This window comes from Mustela nivalis (assembly GCF_964662115.1).
Source record: "Mustela nivalis genome assembly, chromosome: 11".
NCBI classification, from domain to species: Eukaryota; Metazoa; Chordata; class Mammalia; order Carnivora; family Mustelidae; genus Mustela; species Mustela nivalis.
The window spans coordinates 37853225-37873655 of record NC_139030.1 but is presented as its reverse complement, the minus strand read 5'-3'; the positions used below and the strand labels follow the sequence as shown (position 1 = coordinate 37873655).

The 20431-nt window shown below is 36.0% G+C and overlaps 1 protein-coding gene across 5 annotated transcripts in view; it reads right to left on the bottom strand.

The window, feature by feature from the left end:
- PDE1A (phosphodiesterase 1A) overlaps positions 1-20431 on the bottom strand; it is a 342680-nt gene that overhangs the window by 248498 nt on the left and 73751 nt on the right. The window contains exon 1 of one of the 5 annotated variants that reach the window (XM_082690218.1): positions 3360-3824. The exons of the other annotated variants lie outside the window; for them this stretch is intronic. Coding sequence (XP_082546344.1) covers positions 3360-3412 — 53 coding nt within the window. The 5' untranslated portion in view covers positions 3413-3824. Of the gene's footprint in view, positions 1-3359; positions 3825-20431 lie in introns of those variants that run through there. 5 annotated transcript variants of the gene reach the window in all.

Below are 20431 nucleotides of genomic sequence, written 5' to 3'. Positions count from 1 at the left end.
CAAGTTTCACATGACATGCATAATAGAGATCATATAAAATTCCATTTTGGCCATATAAAAACAACAACAAACAAACAAACAAACAAAAACTTTGCCTTTTCCTTTCCTCACAGACCTGGTGTGAAAATATATACCTAAAATTTCTACAAAAGACTTTAAAATAGATTGACTAACCTATGTGAGATGATTCAGGAATCACCATTGTAGGAGACACTGACATTTTTAGATGCAGAATTTAAAGAATATGTAAGATTTCTCAAGTCTTCTGATATCATATGCAGCCCTGGAATTTCAATATCCACTGTCTACTCTAAAGCCTCTCCACTAACTTTTTTATACTTGATGGATGACTTTTCTTGTCTGAAATTTAGGCAATTAAATTAAAAATTTAAATTTAATTTAATTTAAAATTTAATTTAAAATAATTAAAAATTGATATCTCTTCAGTTTCAGATTTTTTTAAAAAAAATCTTGCTTATCTCTCTCAGTTCACTTAGGTGTCAGAATTAGTCATCACGGAAATCTGTCTCATTATAATTTTCCAGGACATTATCACCTCTTTTTTGGCACCCATCATCTGCCTGTGCCATAGTTATCTAGGTACATACTAGATGATATGTTAGGTGAAGGCAGATACAGTTTGTTTTTCTTTATCATGTCAGACCTCCCCAAGTGCAGTAGTCCAAATTCTGGACACTTTTAATCAATCAGAGAAGGCCAGGTTGAGTTGAATTAAAGCTGTTGGTTAAGCTGCAGAAGAAAGTTGTCTGTATATAAAAACCTGAATCATGTCAGTATGTCAGATATTTCCCCCCCCAAAATCCCAGATTTATCCTCTCTTAATGATTAAAATTTTAAGTGAATTACTTATAAACAGTCAAAATATTATTTTCACAAAATTTCTGTTAAACTGTGACTAACACATACAAAACAGTCCAGCACTAATTTTTTACCAAGAGAACTAGTATGCAAATCCCTTAGGGTGTGAACAAGTACATATTGAGAAGAAAATGTCTGGTACATGGGTCTCTGACCAGAAAGGCAGGCTTGAGAATGTTTTGTCTCAATGTGCTATTATTGGGCAATCCAGTAATAGCCCAAGAAGACAAGGGACTAGAGAAAGGAGACCAAAAAAAAAAAAAAAAAAAAAGAAGCAGGGCATCGGATAAGGCCATAAGATGCCAAAAGCAACCTTCAACCACTTCCCAACTTGCCCAAAAGTACAACTAGCCATCAGAAAGTCAATGCTGTGTTTTACCAAAAAATAGCCCAACACTTTCTCTGAGGAATTATGTCTAGTCATTGGAATGCTTTATTAGGATACTCTCTACTTCCCTTTTCCCCCAAGAAAATCAATATCCCGATAAAAGCAAAGCCATCTATCAATGTGCCAAATGACCAATCAATCCCAACTCCACATCTGGCCTTAACCTGTTTTTAGTCAGGGACCACTTGTACGCTTGCTCGAAAGACTTGCCTGAGTGAAAGTATGTGCTCCTCGGCAGCTCTGTTCTCTCTTCTACATCACCAGGATCATGAAGTAATTATTTGAATTTACCAAACTGTATTCTAATTATTTGGGCAAAGAATCCCAGTTACTTTATATGAAAAAGAACAGAAGCATGGAGGAGCAGCAGTTTCCCTGTGAGCGGCACCTTAGCATACAGTTCATCAGTAGGGAATATGGATTCGCCATAAACCAGTGGAGAAGGACCACCTGCTTCAATTGCTGACAGTTTCTCAGCGGGGTAACATACTAAAGATACTGGCTAAGTGGATCTGACTTTATCCAACACAATCTTCTCTTCTTCAGTTTTCACGGGTGCCCTCTTCTAATGGTGCCTCAGTAGGGTTGAGTTTGGAATCATCTGTGCTACTGTCATATCTTTTTGAAGTCAAACAATGCACTTGGAAAAAAATAGAAATTAATTACATGGGCAATATGGCAGGTGAATACACATTTGGGGGTCATTCTGGATTTCTGGCTATTTATTACTGCCACTGCATAAAATGTAAACATAGATTATGATATTAGATCCATATATATAAATATGATTTTTTTAAAGATTTATTTATTTGAGAGAGAGAGGAAGCACAAGTGGAGTGTTGGTGGGGTTGGGCAGAAGGAGAGGGACAAGCAGGTTCCCTGCTAAGCAGGAAGCCAGCACCATGGCCACCATCACAGGGCTCAATCCAAGGACCCTGGGATCACGACCTGAGCCGAAGGCAGATCTTTAACTGACTGATCCACCCAGGAGCCCATTTATTTTTACAAGGAAAACAGGTTGAGCCAGCATTTTGTTTTAAGCTTTACTAAAGTATATTATTGCTATTAATAATACTGTAACAATGCTTAATCAATACATGAAACATGCCTTGAGGCCCACTCTTATTCATTATGTGACAACCGCAGATTGCCAGGAATTCCATCCATAAACTTCTATTACCCACTATTTAATTCTAGATCAACAACCAGTGACTGCAACTTGACTTTAATGTCTTGTTTTGCTGACATGTCGTATCTCCGCTTTGTTTAGGATATTATTTGGGGGGAACCACAAAATTGATATATAACTAGATTTTTTTTTAAGATCTTCTGTCTTAAAAGGCAGAAACTGTGTTGATTTTCTAGCCTCTTTAAAATTCTAAATTCCTAATTCTGAATTCTAAAGTATGTAAGTAACTAAAATATCGAGGTTTAAAGAGTCAATGAAGAAACTGCTGTTCTCAGGAGAAAGAGTGAGCCACCACCCCCCACAAAGAAAACCTTAACTCAATCTATTATATTGTATCTACACTTTTTCTGGCCACAGATTTTACCACAAGGTAAAATTTTTCCTGTCACCCTTTTGTTTCCTAAACTGCATAAAGACACTCCTGAACTAGATGTAAATATATAAGATGTAAATATATATTCTTTAGTATACAGCCATCAAATTCGCATTTATCTTCCCACATATTACTGCAAAAAGGTATAGCATTTGCAACACTGAAACATTATCTCTGAGTGTAATCAGCTGAAATAACCAAGCACAGTATTTCCAATTTAGAGGGCTGTGCAACCATTGGAAACAGCAAGGGATTGCATAATGCTTTAGAAGTTTTTCCAGTGCTATGTCATCCATGTGCCTGAATAGCTAATTTGCTTTTAAAATATATTTTGAGGATTTGATAAGAGCTTGTGCACAGTTTCAGAAAATAGAAAATAAAAGGACTCCGTAGGTATGCATGAAGTTAAACTTTAGATACACTCTATTGCTTTGCTGTAGCTTAGTGCCAGAATTCCCAAGTCAAGGATAAGGGAAAGAAATTATTTTTCCTGATAGCCCTGGAACCAACTGGGATGTAGTATTACTTACCTAAAGATGGGTCTTTGGAGATGTTTCTTCCTGATTGTGACATGGTCATCCATTTAAAGGTAAAAGTTGAACTTCTTCCTGGAAACCAACTCCAGAAATCCAGGGAGAGAATGTGGAAGCTTATCCTGGTCTATTGTGCTGCAAGAAGCCCAGAAGGAAAAAGTAGTTTCCTCTTTCTCTTTTTGGGTGCTGGGAGAAAACTTCCCTGCTCTCTGCCAGCTGAGCAGTGTGTCCATAGAGGCCACATAAGACAGGCACGTTGGGGCACTCCCCCACAGAGCAGGGTGTGCAAAATCCACCAACAGTCACGGTGATACAGGAAAGAGAAGTGCACAGGACCCTCGGAAGCAGAACAAAACAAACAGAAAACTTCCTACCCTAGTGGCACCCAGGTAGGAGCTCCCTGAGTTCTTACAGCCATGAGAGCACTCCTTCCACATGCTGGTCAAGCTTGGAAAAGCTAAGTCCCTCCCTGTCTTTAAAGCAGCATGTTCTGAGGCTCAACTTTTTTCTTCAAAATAAAAGTTGTACAGCTGGTTCAGCAGTCCCATGTGAGTACCCTCTGAAAGTTTCTTCTGTTAAAATAGGAACTGTATACAAATTAACGAAGGAAGATGGGCTCAGGCTGTGTGGCTGGCTCTGTTTCAAAAGATTATAATTATTGTATAATATTGTTTTTATCCACACTGGGTGTAGTGTGGAGACCACTCCTGATTTTTGGCACTCATGACCTAATAGCCTACACTTTGCTAAAGTCAAAGATATCATTTCAACTGATAGAAGCCGATGTGAAGCTGGCCAGAGCTACAAAAGTTAGAAAAACAAAAATTGCTCAATTCTATCAATGACATTTTGCCCAGATGTCTGTACCCAGAGTGACTTTCCAAGGAAACACCGCAAAAAAGATATGAAAACACACACAGACACACACTTTTTTTTTTTTAAGTCCCCAAAACTCCCTTGGAACACAAGGTTTTTATACGGTATGATCAAATTTGAATTTCAAGAATAAAAAAGAAAGAAATGTAGGTAGTAGAGGTAAGTTTTAAACAGCTGAAAATAAATGACATTAAAAACTGTTTTACTTGAAAGACTTAGGCTCACACTGCAGGAACTCTAGTTCTAGTTACAGATAAGATGAACCCTCACATTTTAATATAACCTATTTTGGAGACATTCCTATATCTGAATCACTAACAAAATTCCTACTCAGTCAATAGTATCATGAGGTTCCAGGCCAGAAGTTTAGTATATAATAAAGTAAACCATCTCAAAGCATGATTAAAATGTTTTTAAAATATATGTGTGGTAAAGGCAGGGGAAATTGAGAAACACTCACGCCTTTAGCTGAATGATCAAATAAGGGTCATATAACACAGAGGAGGATATAACCTATATATGGTTGCAATGTGTAGTTCTTAGCATTCTCCAAATATCTCCACAGGAGCAAGAACACATTTTTATTTTCCTTCCTTTCAGAGGAAAGACAAAGAAGAAGAGAATTACAAAGAAATCACTGATTATATTGAGCACAGTTCTAATCCATACCTTTTTTTTCTTTTCATTTTTCTAATGACATCATTCTGTGACGGGATTGAACTAAAAATAATAAGTGGGTTCTAATCCTAGCTTTAACATGCAAATGCTGGGCCATTGTTGGAAAAATTCTTGACCTATCTGAGCCCCAATTTTTGTATTTATAAAATGAGGTTATAATTCATTGAATTCTATGTTTTTTCCCAGCTTTAATGGTACCGCCATGCTATTTCTAAATATGATTAGTTTGCTTCTTGCTAAGGAAGCAGCATAGAAGTCATGAGGCCTAATACTCTAAAAATACACATTTATTATGTAAAGTTATAAACAAAGAAGTCATAAATAAAAAGATGATTTTATATTGTATATATCTCTGTAGACATATTACATATTATATTCACTTAATGACATATAATGAATATATATTATATATTCATTTAATGACATCTAAATCAGTGTTCTCTTCACCATCAATAAGCATCCAACCATAAATTGACATGTGTGCAATACTGCAGTTAAATCTGGAGACCATCTATATGCAAAATGATATACAGACCTTTGGAATAAATGCATTATTATAACCATATGCTTTGGCTTTCTTTGTACAGGAAAGCACGTAGGAAATAACATGCTGCAGAGGTCTTCTGGAAGTATTTTTGCATTTATGGGTGGCAGTTGATTTCTGTATCTATATTACTATTAATTTAACGTAAATTCTCCTAAGGCACAACCCAAGAGAATAATAAGCTCAACAACTTTTTAAAAATTCACTTTTTGTTATTAACAAAATGGTTTGTTAATAACAAAATTAAAATTTTATTGACTTATGAATTAGAAGGATGAGAGGATTTCTTCACTTACAGGGTGGAAGGAACGCAACACAAATACTAGTAAACATCTAGCCAAGGTACAGGTCAAATGACAAGCCAAGTATAAAATCTAACTGGAGGCTCAAAGGCTTGATTATCAACTGCAGAATCTGAAAGTTGTCAAAGTAATTATAGGAAAATAATATTTTTGCCTTGCGTTAAGTTTATTTTCCTTTTGCTCTTTAGCGGTTAAGGTAGAAAGCTTAACTTCCCATTTATATCAAGCACCATATTTAAACCCAATCTTAGAACCTAAAAAGACATAAGAAAATACCAGGAAGTTAAATATTCACCTGGCACAAAGAAAAATATGTACTTCTTAAATGTTTTTGTAAACTTTTTACCAAAAAGCATTTAAATTTAACATTGGGAAGAAAAGTTTGCTTTATTAACTTATTCAAATTTAATGTAGTATTCAATAAAAGGACTCCACTATTGTTGCTTAAATTACAAAAATATATTCCTTAAATTAACACAATTGTACTGTGTAAAGTACTAAAATTTATTGTATAAATAACCAGGCCAACTCTCCTATAAAATAAACTGAATACAATTTATTATGAATAGTTTTTTTCCTGGGAGTAGGGATCAGAAATGGTGTTTAAATTTTTCCTGTTATAGTAAACTCTCTTTCAGTATGACCTTGCCTAACAGTTTCAGGAGCATTCCCTGCTCTCCCATGTGGTTACACATCTCTCTCTCTCTCTCTCTCTCTCTCTCACACACACACACACACATACACACCCCTTCCCCCACTCACACTGCTAGAGACTGTCAAAACAGGTGCTTAATAAATATTCCTTAATTTGTACAAAGGCTCAGTTGAAACACATCAGTGTAGCCAACATAACTCGTGGTGTGTGACAAAAACATAGATCAGCTCCATGACTTTCCCAATCAAGTGAAAACTAAGTGTGTCATGTTATTTTGTTTTAAGCATCTTAGAAAATAGGTAAGCTTTACTTTCTCTTGTTTTTTTCTTCTTTCTCCCCGCCCCCCATTTTATTACTCCATTCTATGGCTCTATTTGTTATATGTAAGTGCCAAAAAGCATGCAATGGTAGAAAAATCATGTAACATTAATGACAGCCCAAGAACTGATTACGAATTATCTATTGGTAATCATTTTACCACATAAGTCTAGCAAATGTCAGCCTGAGAGAAGTGTATGCTTTTTTTTTCACCCAGTTTAATTAAACAAAATGTCACAAGTTATGTATTTTTTTTAAGATTTTATTTATCTATCTGATAGAGAGAGAGATCACAAGTAAGCAGAATACCACTTGGCCAATTCTACCACGAGATAAATAGAAGGGTGTAAACTATTCCTAATGAACCAACCATAACTCTGCCCCTTTACCACTAGGCAAAAAATCTACTTTGTATAAGTGCACAAGACTGGCATCACATAGAGCTAACTCTAAATTTAATGTATCCTTTCAAGGTAAGTCATTTGTAACCTTCAACATTTCATCCACATTTTTTTAATTAATTAATTTTTAAAATTTATTTCTTTTCAGTGTAACAGAAGTCATTGTTTATGCACCACACCCAGTGCTCCATGCAATATGTGCCCTCCCTAATACTCACTACCAAAACAAATTTCCTGCTACATGTTTCACAACTAATTACAAAGCTAGTTCATAGGTGGTAGAGCTGGGATTTGAATTCAGATGACTCATTCTTGAACCCAAGCTTTTATGACTACTGAATAGGATGTCACCTTGGTGGGGACTCTGTCACTCAGGTTGTCTGGGTTCTTTCTGAGCCATATTTCACATTCTGTGGAGAAAGAAAAGGAGCAACTCACCACTCTAATGAGTATCTACTCTCTTAATTCTCTGAACCTCTTAATCCTACTGATCTATCACTGCATTGCCCATTGTGTTGCCAGTACTTACAACAGCCAACCCTAGAGAGGCCCTATTGATATCAAGGTGGAATAATCAATGAATATGTTCTCTTAAGATTCAGATGGAAGCAGTGTTGAATTATAAGGAGCCCTGGACTAATGTCAAGGCACATGTATTTACATCCAGATCCAGTGGCAATTTTCTCAACTCCCTGCACGTGTTCCCTTAGCAATCAAATTAAGAAGCTGAGCCTCATGGGGTGCCTGGCTGGCTCAGCTGGTTAAGTGTCTGCCTATAGCTGGCTCAGGTCATGATCCCCAGGGTCCTGGGATCAAGCCCTCACATGAGGCTCCCTGCTCCAGCAGGGAGCCAGTTTCTCCCTCTCCCTCTGCTGCTCCCCCTGGTTGTGCTCTCTCACTCTCTGTAAAATAAATGGACAATTTTTTTTTCAAAAATTATATATATATTAAAAAGAAGTCAACCTCATGACCTTGAAGATCCTTTCCAGCTCCAAATTTTTATGACTCTATTACTGACCTTGTGATAACATGTCAAGTTATTTAAACTTGGTGTCCAAACAAGAATAAGCTCTGTAGTTATTTTTAGCTTTTCTTAACCACAAAGAGGCTGTGCATACCACCAGAACACTCTTCATCCCCACTGTTGTGGATTTAAAAATATAACACACTGCTATTCAAATGTGAAAATAAATTGTAGTATTTCTAGTTTTTCTAATTAAGCTGTTTTCTTCTTTTCCTATAGCTTCACTTTGGAACTACCATTACTGGAATGTAAACTACAGGAAGACAAGGATTAGGGTCTGTTGAATCCTAGGGCATGGTATATAAGAGACAGTCAATGGCTATTTATTGAATGAATGAACGCACAAAGTGCCTACCAGTGCTATCTCATCATCTTTCTGCATATTCTTTTTCTAAAAACCTAGTCATAGCTGGTAAATGTTCAGACTTTCATATTCCCTTCAACCCACTGTTTTCCTTCAAGGAGGCGTCTGACCCTATAGGGAGGTGGGTTTCTATGGTCCTGTAGGGTCCAAAAAAGGTGGCCTCCCACCCAAACCTTCAAGTTCCTATAGTCCTTTGTTTTCTCTGGTCTCTGCAACCATGTTTCTTGTCTGTCTGCTCACTTGGCTCCCTGAAGATATCTACTGCTGAAATCTATGGCTGTTTTGTTCAGTAGGCTCAATCTAGGAACTACGGTCATCCTTTTCTCCTTAAGCTCAATCTCAGCCTTCACTGGTGGTGCAGGATCCTCAAGTACACATTACATCCTTCACCTGGATCTCATCTGGCTTGGGACTGGACATGCCATACCACCATTTTTATTCTGTTGTAGCTGAATTCACTAAGTCACTGGGGAAATCTTTTGCTGTAAGCTTTCACTCTAAGCTTTGATGTTCCCCACTGTAAGCTTAATCAATAAATGCTGTGTGTGTTCTGACTGCTCCACTGACTGGCCATTCCCCTTACCCTGTCCCTCTCCTTAGGCCTCTGTATTTCCCGAGAACAAGAATTAGTAGTGCAGTCTGATACAAGACTGATGAATCACAGGCTTATCCCTCAGAAACCAATAATACATTATATGTTAATTCATTGGATTTAAATAAAAAATATTTTTTAAAAAAAGAAGAAGTGGAGCCTAAATATGTGACTGAATTGTCCTAATCTCATGACGAAACTTTCAAGAATGAGCAGTTGCTTCTTACAGATGAGTAAAAAAAGCAGCTTCTTGAGTTATGTCTACTTATTCCTGGTGAAGATGCTGTGCAGATTGTTGAACTGACAACAAAGGGCTTTAAATATTAGGGAAATGTAGATGATAAAGCAGTGATAGAGTTTGAGAAGATGGACTCCAATTTTGAAAGAAGTTCTACTGTGTATAAAATGCTATCAAACAGTATAGCATGCTACAGAGAAAGCACTTGCAAAAGGAAGAAACAATCCATGGAGCAAACTTCATCGTCATCCTATTTTACGAAATTGCCATAGCTACCGCAAACTTAAGCTAAACTACCACCACCATCTAATCAGTCAGAAGGCACCAATACTGAGATACAAGACCCTCCACCAGCAAAGCTATTATTACTCTGTTAAGAAAGCCACAGGCCCGGGATGGAGTTACTTCTTCTAGACCAAGTCATCAAAACAGGGTTTAATACCTGAAACTTCATTACAGCTTCAAATTCCCCCAGAAACATAGTCTCAACAGGTTAGTCAGAAACTGTTTTATCAGCACAAAGGAGGTAATCTGTCACCTGGGCCTGCTCCGTGCCCCAAAGAAAAATGAGTAATCTGCAGGATAAGAACCCTGCTTTTCCCCCTAGGGGAAAGTGACCTTACCTGAAACAATCCTTTCTTTTTTTTTTTTTTTTTGCTAATAACTTCTTTGCCCCACCCTCTGTCCTAGAAGAAACTCCCTTTTTTAAAAAAAAAAATAATGAATTTCTGAGGTAGAATTTAGGGATTCATCAGTTGTATATAACACCCAGTGCTCAGTATATCAAATGTCCTCCCTAATGCCCATCACCCAGTCATCCCAAAATTGATAAAAAACTTACCAAACTCAACACCCAAAAAACCTTCCATTTTATACAACTCCTTGGAGCTCCGCTCTCACTCGCTTGATGGGATGCTGCCCCATTCATGAATCTCTTAATAAAGCCAACTGGATCCTCAAGTTTACTCAGTTAAATTTTGTTTCTTAACAACTTGTTGAAAGCTTAGATGATAGCATTTTTTTAGCAATAAAGTATTTTAATTTTTTCTATTTTTAAAAAGAATTTTATTTACTTATTTGACAAAGACAGAGAGCACAAGCAGAGGGAGCAGCAGGCTCCCAGTATCCTGGGATCATGACCTGAGCCAAAGGCAGATGCTTAACCAACTGAGCCACCCAGGTGCCCCTAAATATAACTTGATAATGCACTGGTAAACCAAAAAATACATTTGACTCGCTTTAATGCAATATTCACTTTATTGCAGTATTGTGGAGCAGAACCCAAAATATCTCCAAACATATTACATGCCTATACTGAAGTCTGTTTTCTTGTTTTTTACTTTCATCTGTGATAATAATAATCCCACTCCCCACACTGCATGGTGCCTCAGGCTAATTCAGAGAAGATAAGATCATATTTATTAAGTGGAAGAGATATAAGCACATTATTCCCATCATTTTATGCAGCTTTCTTACTCATTTTGGTTGGTGCATAGTGAGTAAATTATACCACGGTCTTAACACTACCACACCCGTGTATCCCCTATCCCATTTGCTCTTTGCAAACAAGACCGTTTCATTCCTCACTAGCCATGCTGGGGTTTTATTCCTTGAACACTCCACACTCTTTCAGACTCTTTTGCATATACTGTTTCCAAGGTCTAAAATGCTATTCCTTCTGCCCATTGCTCAGATTTAAGCTGCAGTTTCATCTCTGAGAGGCGTCTCTTTTGACAACCCCACCTGAATTCATATACCTACAATACTGTCCTTGGTCCCCTATTAGCAAGCTTCATTATCCTTGTGTCGTGTTAATGATTTATTCACAGATTCATCTATGTAGTGATGAATAAACCCACTCTTCAGGATGCAGTAACTGAGGGAAACATCCGAACATCTGAGTGTTCCCATCTACCTTAAACATAAACCTAGTCAAGTTCCACAAAAATAAAATAAATGTCTGTGAAGGGGAGCAAAATACACCACTCCAAAATATATCTCTTTGGCATATTTATTACCATAAGCTGATTATTTTTAAGAAACAGAAGACCCTGGTGAAGCTCACTTTTGTTTACTGTGCTTTTCCAGGAAGCCTCCCATACCTGACTTCCCACCCCCCACATCTCTCTTTAGCTGAAAATGGTATTTAACTTGCCGGTTTTGACCATTTGGGAGTTACTCAGTTTTTCTGGGTCTCTCCCATGTATCCATGTTACTAAATTTTGTTTACTTTTCTGCTGATAATCTGTCTTATGTCAATTTAATTATTAGACCAGCCAAAGAATCTAGAAGACAAGAAAACTTTTCCACCTCTACATCTGTAAGAACCTACAAGTATACTTTTACTGATCTCTTGCAGGGCTTCAAAACATCCTCTAACACTTACATATGTGTTTTATCTTGAAATATTTGTCTTTACACTTCTTCAAATGAGGAGCTCTACATATCTGAGAATAAATGTATTGAATATTAAAATTAACAATGCAACTGATTCATCACCTTGGAAATGGTTCTCAGTTTGACCAAAAATGTCTTCTACTTTACGGGCAAAAAGTAGACTCTACCCTATTAATAGTTTCAAACTAGATTCTCCTGACTTTCAGTCAGAATTTGTTTATTGGCCACTTATTCAATAGTAAAATACATCAGAATTGTTATTTTCTTCAGTGATTTAGTAAGGAAGACCAAGCACATAGCTTCAAGAGGCAAGGAAAAACAGTTCCCTGATTTGGCTGACTCTTTGGCCAGGTATCAGAGCTGAGCCTTTCTACTTCACAAAGTAGAACTTCCTCTTTGTCGTGTAAGTGTGGAAGCAGGTCAACTAAAGTTTGATTGGCTCCAATTAGCACTCCTACCAGTTCTGAGAGCCTTAAGAGTTGGCATTCGGACACCTTCTTTTAAATGAGTGTGACATTCTGTGAAAACATCAACAACAACAAAGGAAATCATTTAAAGCAGAATCTCATTGCCAAACACCCACCCACAGCTCCCTGTGTAATCAAGCAACAAATAAATTCACTGTAAAAGGAAATGACTTTTGCATAGTGGGTAGTTAAATAAACATTACAAAAAGAGACCTCCTTAATATAAAATTCTCTTTGAGTCAGAGGACTAAGAAAGAGATGGTCGAACTGGGGCTTGAATGATGAATAGATATTCAGTAAGCAGGCTAAGATGAAGGGCAAGTGAAGTATTTCATCAGCCCTAAGCACTAGGCAACAACGGTTGGTTTGGAGGGCACAGTGTGGCGAAGCACGGTGCTGTGGTTCCTACCATGCTAGCCTGCAGAATGCAAGAGGCTCACACTATCCCATAGGAGGGGAGTTGTTATGAGGAAAATAATCGATGTGACATCCCCGTTTAACAGCATGTGATTCTGAAGTTTCCATTACTCTCCAAACATGCCAAAAATGTTCTTATCTACAGTTCTTCGGGCAGTGGAAAGCTGTCCAAAGGTACTTGCAGGCTGAGACATGTTCAGTTTCTCTGCTGCTCTGAAACCCATCACTAACTAAATCATTAACTCTGCTTCAGTAGTGAGTCATCATTACCAGCTTTTCTCCATATTTTAAGTTTAGTTTCAACATGACTTTAGATTCAATTAGTAGTTTGTTGGGTTTTTTGTTTTGTTTTGTTTTGTTTTGTTTTAGTCTGTCATAAGCTTCCAGTAATGCCTATGAATAAATATGCAGAACTACCACCCAGAACTGAATCAGTGTCAGTAAATGGAAAATTCCTAAATGCTAACCTATTGACTCTCCAAGCTTTTAGAGTTAGACAGCAATAAAGATAATCGTGACTCACACTGACTTTGGAAAGAAACAGCCACTCAATTTGCCAAGATCTTAATGGTATATGTGGTGGGTTCTGTAAATATAACTCAAATGTATAGAAATAGGTCACTGCCCCATTACCTTTCTAAAACAAAAATGAGTTCTCAGAGAGAATATATACAGACCACATATATTTGTACCCTCACATCCATTCACTCCTCAAAAAACTCATTCCAGCTTCAGCTTTTTGCTCCACTTCCACTCACTTTTCCCCACATTATATTCATTGGAATGATCCTTCCCAGCAAATCTCATCTCTTGAATTGCTCTCTTATTTCTCATGTCAATATATTATTGCTATCAATCGTTCTGTGACATATTTGCATATTCATTTTATTAATTTCTAAATTTAAATTCCATACAGGGTTTAAACAAGGCAGTCAACATTCTCCCAAGCCTGACACTAGATGTGTTATCAAAACCCAATACCTGCCAGAATATTGGAAATCAAGTCTATTTTAGAAATTCTGCATATTTTTTTTAAAAAATTATGAACCTTCATTTTGTTATATGGTCCCTCAAAATGGCAATCTTCCCTCATCTGCTCTTTTCACCACCTGACCCAAAGGAAAGAATAGAAGTATGTGAATTGACATGACAGTCATTTAATACGTGTTAGGCACAATACTTTTCGATACACTATTTCAGTTAATTCTACATAACATACCTAGAAGATAGATTCTCTTAGAGGAAACTAGAGTTAAAAAAAAAAAGGTTATATAATTTGCCAAATGTTGTACATCTTATATGTTACAGTAATAAGATTTGAATCCAGTTCTATCTGATGCCAGCATCTTTGTTCTTACTAACCCTGTCTCTCAACAATCATATTCTTAGTTTTAATAGTAGCCTTAAAGAAAAAGGCATCTTGGCTGACCATATCTTAAAAATATAATTCTTTAATCATTTTAATGAGGCTGAACCCTAACAACAAATCAGACTTGATTTCAAAGACACATTATTTTGGTTTGGGTCCTATTCCCAACATAAACCTCACATATGCAGGCATCAGTGTACCAAAATAAAAAACAAAAACAAAAGAACAAAACCCAGAAGACTAAATACGGAGTTTAAATTTTAAAGTTTAAAGTTTAGCATTTCTTTGATGTATAATCTTCACTGAACAAAATTGAATTGTTTATTCACAGAAATGAATAAACAAAATGTTGAGTCAAAACATCACTGAGAAAGCCCAGAAAAAAAGCAAGTCAGAGTAAATACATAAATGAAGTTGTGCTTTTATCCCCAGCATACAGAAGAGCTCTCCAATACTGAGATGTGTGTAATGAAGTTCTCTCTAAAATCATGCTCTTAGCAACTGATCTTGTATCATAAAAAATTAATTCATTAGTTAAAATTCTCTACCGTCTTTCAAAAATCACAATTAGATACTTCACCTTCATTTAAAAAAAAAAAAAGCTGAATGGGCCCCATTTGTATACTTGTAAAGCTCAGAGTTGCCTATGAGATTACTGAGACCCTATATTCTACTACAATGATAATACGAATCCCTGCTGCCATTTATTAAACATATATTATGTACCAAGCACTGTTGAGTGCTCTACAAACCCTATTACATTGAGTTTTCCGAGGATAGGAATTAGTATCCCTATTTTAGGGATAATATTGTACAAATGGGGCTGGCAAAGTAAGGATTCGAGCCCAAGACTGCTTTCCTCCCTAGTTCACGCATTACCTATTGGTGCCTCTCCTGAATAGGGCCATCTAATATGATTTTGCTTTGATTCCCTTTCTGTGTTCTTCACAGCCATTTTGTATTTTATCTTCACTCTTTTCTTCTGCTCCTGTTAAATTAACAATTGTCTTTTCCAATGATGAGTTTCAAGTACCATTATTGATTCTAACTTTCCTAAATTTGTGTGAATTCTTTACTTACTTTTCTCGATTGTTCTGCAAATACACAACATCGCTGCTGTTTCGAATGTACACATTGTTTCAGTATAGAAGCCCATGGACACTAATTTTTTTGACTTTGAGTTGAATTATTTGTTATAAATAGAAGGGTAGGCTTCTAGAATCTAAAAGGAACTTCAAGGTCAAATTATTCACCCTCCCAATGACTGCAGAATTTCTCTTGGTTTTCCTTTCAGAGAGGACTTACTCCCAAGTGCCCCTGAAGTAGAGGAAGTGAATACACTATTTCCTGGATCCCCATTCCCAAGAACTTTTTATCACATAAGAATTTCATCTTGTGTAATGTAACATATTTAAAGATAGAGTCTTTTTCTCATACTAACTTCTTTCTCTTGTATGCAATCAAAGAAATAACCATCTCTTCCAGTAATGAAGGGAAAACTAGCAGGGTTGGGCTTACCGAGTAGTATTTGGTTTCCAAAGTAGCAGTTGAAAGGGTAAATTTTTATTTTAGGTCAATTTTTGCTTTAAATCCCACCTTTAAAAATAACATAGCAAAGGAGAGCCTGGGTAGCTCAGTTGGTGAAGTGTCTGCCTTCCACTCAGGTCATGATCCCAGGGTCCTGAGATCAAACCCCACATGGGGATCCCTGCTCAGCGGGTGGTATGCTAATCCCCCCTCCCCCAATTTGTGTGTGCTTGCTCTCTCTCTCTCAAATAAATAAACAAAAATCTAAAATAATAATAATAGTAATAAATAACATGGCTTAAATTCACTGGCCAATGTGATAAAAGTTTGCCAGGTGTTAGGAGAATGATGATTACTAAAACACAGGCATTGTCATCAAGGAGCTCAAGTTTAAAAGGAAAAAAACAATCACTTGTAAAGGTAATTCCAAAACAATTCAGTGAGTGGAGTCATAAAATAAATAAAAGAGACAAAAGCAGCTCAGAAGGGAGAGAAAGGAAGACTCATAGAAGAAATTATTTTGTTTTAGCAAGGGTTAGCCAGTGATTAGAAATTTACCAGGTCAGAAATGTTTACTAGAAAGATGAAATGGAGAAAGCCAAGTAAAAGGAAGGTGGAAACTAACAGAGAAGCGTGAAATATCATTATATTCAGGACCTGGTAGTTATCTTGGTATTAATGAAAGTAAAAGTATGAGGGGAAGTGGCAGGAGATAAAGTTGGAAAATAAGACAGAGGCCAAATCATATGTGCCATGTGGGGAGATTAGACTATATCCAATAGGCAGTGAGTAGCCACTGATTGGCTACAGTCAAGGAAAATAGCACCTTCTTTTTGCAGTTTTTTAATATCTCACTGATTAAAACATTGGAAGTATTTTTGAAAAGAACAAGTATCAGTGCAGAGATATCAGTAAATAGTCTATTAAAGTCCTGGTGAAAGATGGTAGTGGTATGAAGTAAGGCAAAGGCATTAATTGGAAAAGAGAGACTCTATTCGAGATGTTAACAGGGTATAAACATAGTGCTTAGTGAATAATTGGGTGTACTGAATGAGAAAGTAAAAGATTCTAAGGCAGTACTTTCATTTCTGGTTTGTTATTTGGGTAGATGGAGTAAGAAGACTCAGATCATAAAAACAATAATGATGAAATAAAAAGAAAGAAGTATGGTCCAAGTTTATTAATGGGACACAGGGAGTTGCAACACCAAAGGATGGCCCAAGTGGAGATGTTTCAGGGGCACCTAGATATTGAAATTATGGAAGGAGGTAAGGAGACAGTTACAGAGATAAAATGTGTCAGTGTGGGAGGTGGAGGTATTGCTACACAAATATAAAATAGTGAACGTGTATGGTATTGCTCAGAGAGAATATGTAGTTTAGAGGAGCAAAGGCCCAAGAATAAAACCCTGGTAACTGAAGGGATGGACAGGGAAGAGTATACAGGTGATGTCAGAAAGACTGGAAAGTCAGGAGGGAAAGTTCTTCCTACAATAAAAGTGGAAGGAGTGTCAAGTAGAAGAAAGGTGTTACTGGTACGAGAGAGCCATAGCAATTAAGAAGAGAACACAAAAGTTTTCATTACAAGTGGTCAATAAGGAAGCCACTTGTGGCTTTCACGATACAGTATCTGTGTTAGAACAATCATAAATTCAGTAAGACAGAAGTTCTAAAACCAAGAAAATCATGAAAGTTGGGGCATTTTTCTAACTAGGTATACCAAACTTACTTCAATTAATGCTGCCTATGGAAATAAATATGAAAAAAAGATAAGAGCTAACTTTACAAATATTTGGCATTACGAAAAAAAAATTATAACAATCTGTTTACACAACAACAGTATGATTCAAGAAAGTGTTTTTAGGTTTCTTTTTTTTCCTACTTCAATGCATTGATTTAAAATTTCCAGGGAATGTTTTCTTTTGGGAGGATGTGTATAGTAATTCAACAAGAGATATGAATCCAAGAAAAGATCAGGTCAAAGTTGCCCTGTGTCTTCAGCTTGACATTTGCTTGGATAATCTCTCTCTCTCTCTCTCTCTGTGTGTATGTGTGTGGTTATTTTATAGAAAGAGTGACACTGCTGGTTGTTGGCATATTATTTAAGAAGCCACAGTCTGTCTCTTATGTCTCTTTATCTTTCAGATTCACTCCCAGGATCCTAGTGTTCCCTATTCTGGATGTTCAAGTCCTGAACTCCAATAACCCAGAATCAATGTTCTACGTATTTTCTCATCTTGATTTCTATGAAAACTTAACCGTGTTCCTGTGTTTTGTTCCCTCAAATGTGAGCCAGATGACCCAACAACAACAACAACAAAAACTGTATCTGTTGATGTATTAGCAGTTGATAAAAACCTGCTATCACATTTCAGAACATGATTTTCAAGAACTCTAAAGTTAAGTAATTAGATTGATTAGATGCTATTTAGTTATTGGTCCCTTTTAAAATCACACCACTCAGCTATCTTTTCTACCTAATTATATGCAGGCATATATTCAAATTCAATTCTAGTAAATGCCTATTTGTGTCTTCATTTATGTGAAATAAATAATAAATGCTTTACCTATTTTCTGTATCATTTAAAAAATAATTCAAATAAAAATTATGTTCTTGGAAATGAATTAATATTATTAATATCTAAAATTTAAGATTTACTCTTAATATGACATAATTTGATTTTTCCAAATTTCTCAAATTACCCATTATCCCAACATTATTTCTTAAAAATATCCTTTTGTTTTTATTTAGTTTAAAATGCCACTTTTCTATTCTGTTGATTTTTCTGTCAAATACCACACTGGTTTAGTTATTGTACCTTTTGGTATACTAAAACATTGGGTAATGTTTAAACAGTCTTCCTTCAGTTTCTTCTCTTCCCAATAATTTTTTTTCAATACTAATGCATATTTATTCTTTTGCAAAAATTTATTTTTTTCACAATCATTTTGTCAAATGTAAAAAGTCCTATGGTCTTGAGCAAGGAATTATTAGGGATAACAGGAGCCAGATTTCTCACAATTGGAAAAGGGAATCCCACTTATGGAAAAGGATAAGGCTAGAATATAACCTTTGGTGTTGCAAAGGAGTTACAGGTGCTGATATAAGCTATATGCAGCTCCAGCTGTGTCCATTGAGAAGACTGAGAAACAATGAGACACTAAAAGTAATTAGGACATCAAGCACCCAAATTTTGGTTTATGTATGCCATTCAGAACTAAAAAAGAAAAAAATCAGAATTCCTTATAAAATAGACTGAATCCAGGGTTGAGGAGGGTGAGCAGAAGATGAACCTATACTCTTACCACAGAAAGTAAGGAAGCATTCAAATAATTATGGGTATGTATCAAAAAAACACAGCCAGAAGAGGTTCCATTGGTCAAATGTGGGACAATTTGAGCATCAAATTAAATAAGGATGATAATGTATTGTTACCCATTGAATAAAATAAAAATCACTGAAACATTATTGACACAAAAAAATGATTGAATAAATTCGAAAGAAAACTTTTCCTTAGAGAAAAATACCAACTAATAAATACAAAAGTAATGATGGAGTTATAAAATCAATAAATATTAAAACTACAAGTATAATGAAAAAGAGACAGGATACTTATAGGGATTGCATTGAATCCAGATGACTTTAGGTAGTACGGACATTCTAAAAATATTGAGTCGTCCTGTCTTTAAACATAGGATATCATTCTATTGATTTGTGGCTGATGTAATTTCTTACATCGGTGGTTTGAGGTTTTAAGAATACCCATGACATTTTTCATAGAAATAGAAAAAACAATCCTAAAAATCTATGCTTAACCAAAAAAAACCTCAAATAGCCAAAGCAATTTTGAGAAAGAAGGACAAAGCTGGGGGTATTACACTTATTGATTACAGAATATCTTACAAAGTACAGTAATTAAAACAGTATGGTACTGACATAAATACATATATGCAGATCAATGGAACAAAATAGAAAGTCCAAATATAAGTCCACACATACACAGTCAACATTCTTTGACAGGGGTGCCAAGAATCACAATGGGAAAAGGATAGTCTTCAACAAATAGTGTTGGGGAAAGCTGAATATCTATATGCAAAAGAATTAAAATGCATCCTCATCTCACATTATACAGAAAAATCAATTTAAAGCGGGTTAAAGACTTAACTGACCATGAGAGACCGAAAACTATAAAACTCCTGGAAGAAAATACAGGGAAAAAATTCTTTGACACCATTCTTTGCAATGATTTATTGGATATGACACCAAAAGTAGAGGCAGTCAAAAATAAATAAATAAATAAACAATAGTTAGTACATCAATCTAAAAAGCTTTTTCACCACAAAGGAAACAATGAACAAAATGAAAAGCTAACCTAAAAAATGAGAAAAAATATTTGCAAACCATTATCTAATAAGGGGTTAATCTCTACCATAAATAAGTTTTTTTAACTCAATAGCAAAAAGCAAGTAGCCCAATTAAAAAATGAGCAGGGGCATGGGTTGGGGAGTGTTCAGTCAGTTGAGTGTCCAACTCTTGATCTCGACATAGTTGTTGTTCTCAGGGTCGTGAGTTTAAGCCCCCCATTAGGCTCCACACAGGGCATGGACCCACTCAAAAAAACAAAACAAAACAAAAAACAACAACAACAACAGACATTTCTCCAAAGACAAATAAAATAGCCAATAGGTATATAAAAGGGCACTCAACAGTACTAATCATTAGGGAAATGTAAATCAAATCCACAATGAGATATTACCTCATACCTGTAAGGATGGCTATCATCAAAAAAACAGAAGATAACAAGTAGTGGCAAGGATGTAAAGAAACTGGATTCCTTGTGCATTATTGGTAGGAATAATATAGAATGGTTCAGCCACTATGGAAAACTGTATGGAGGCTC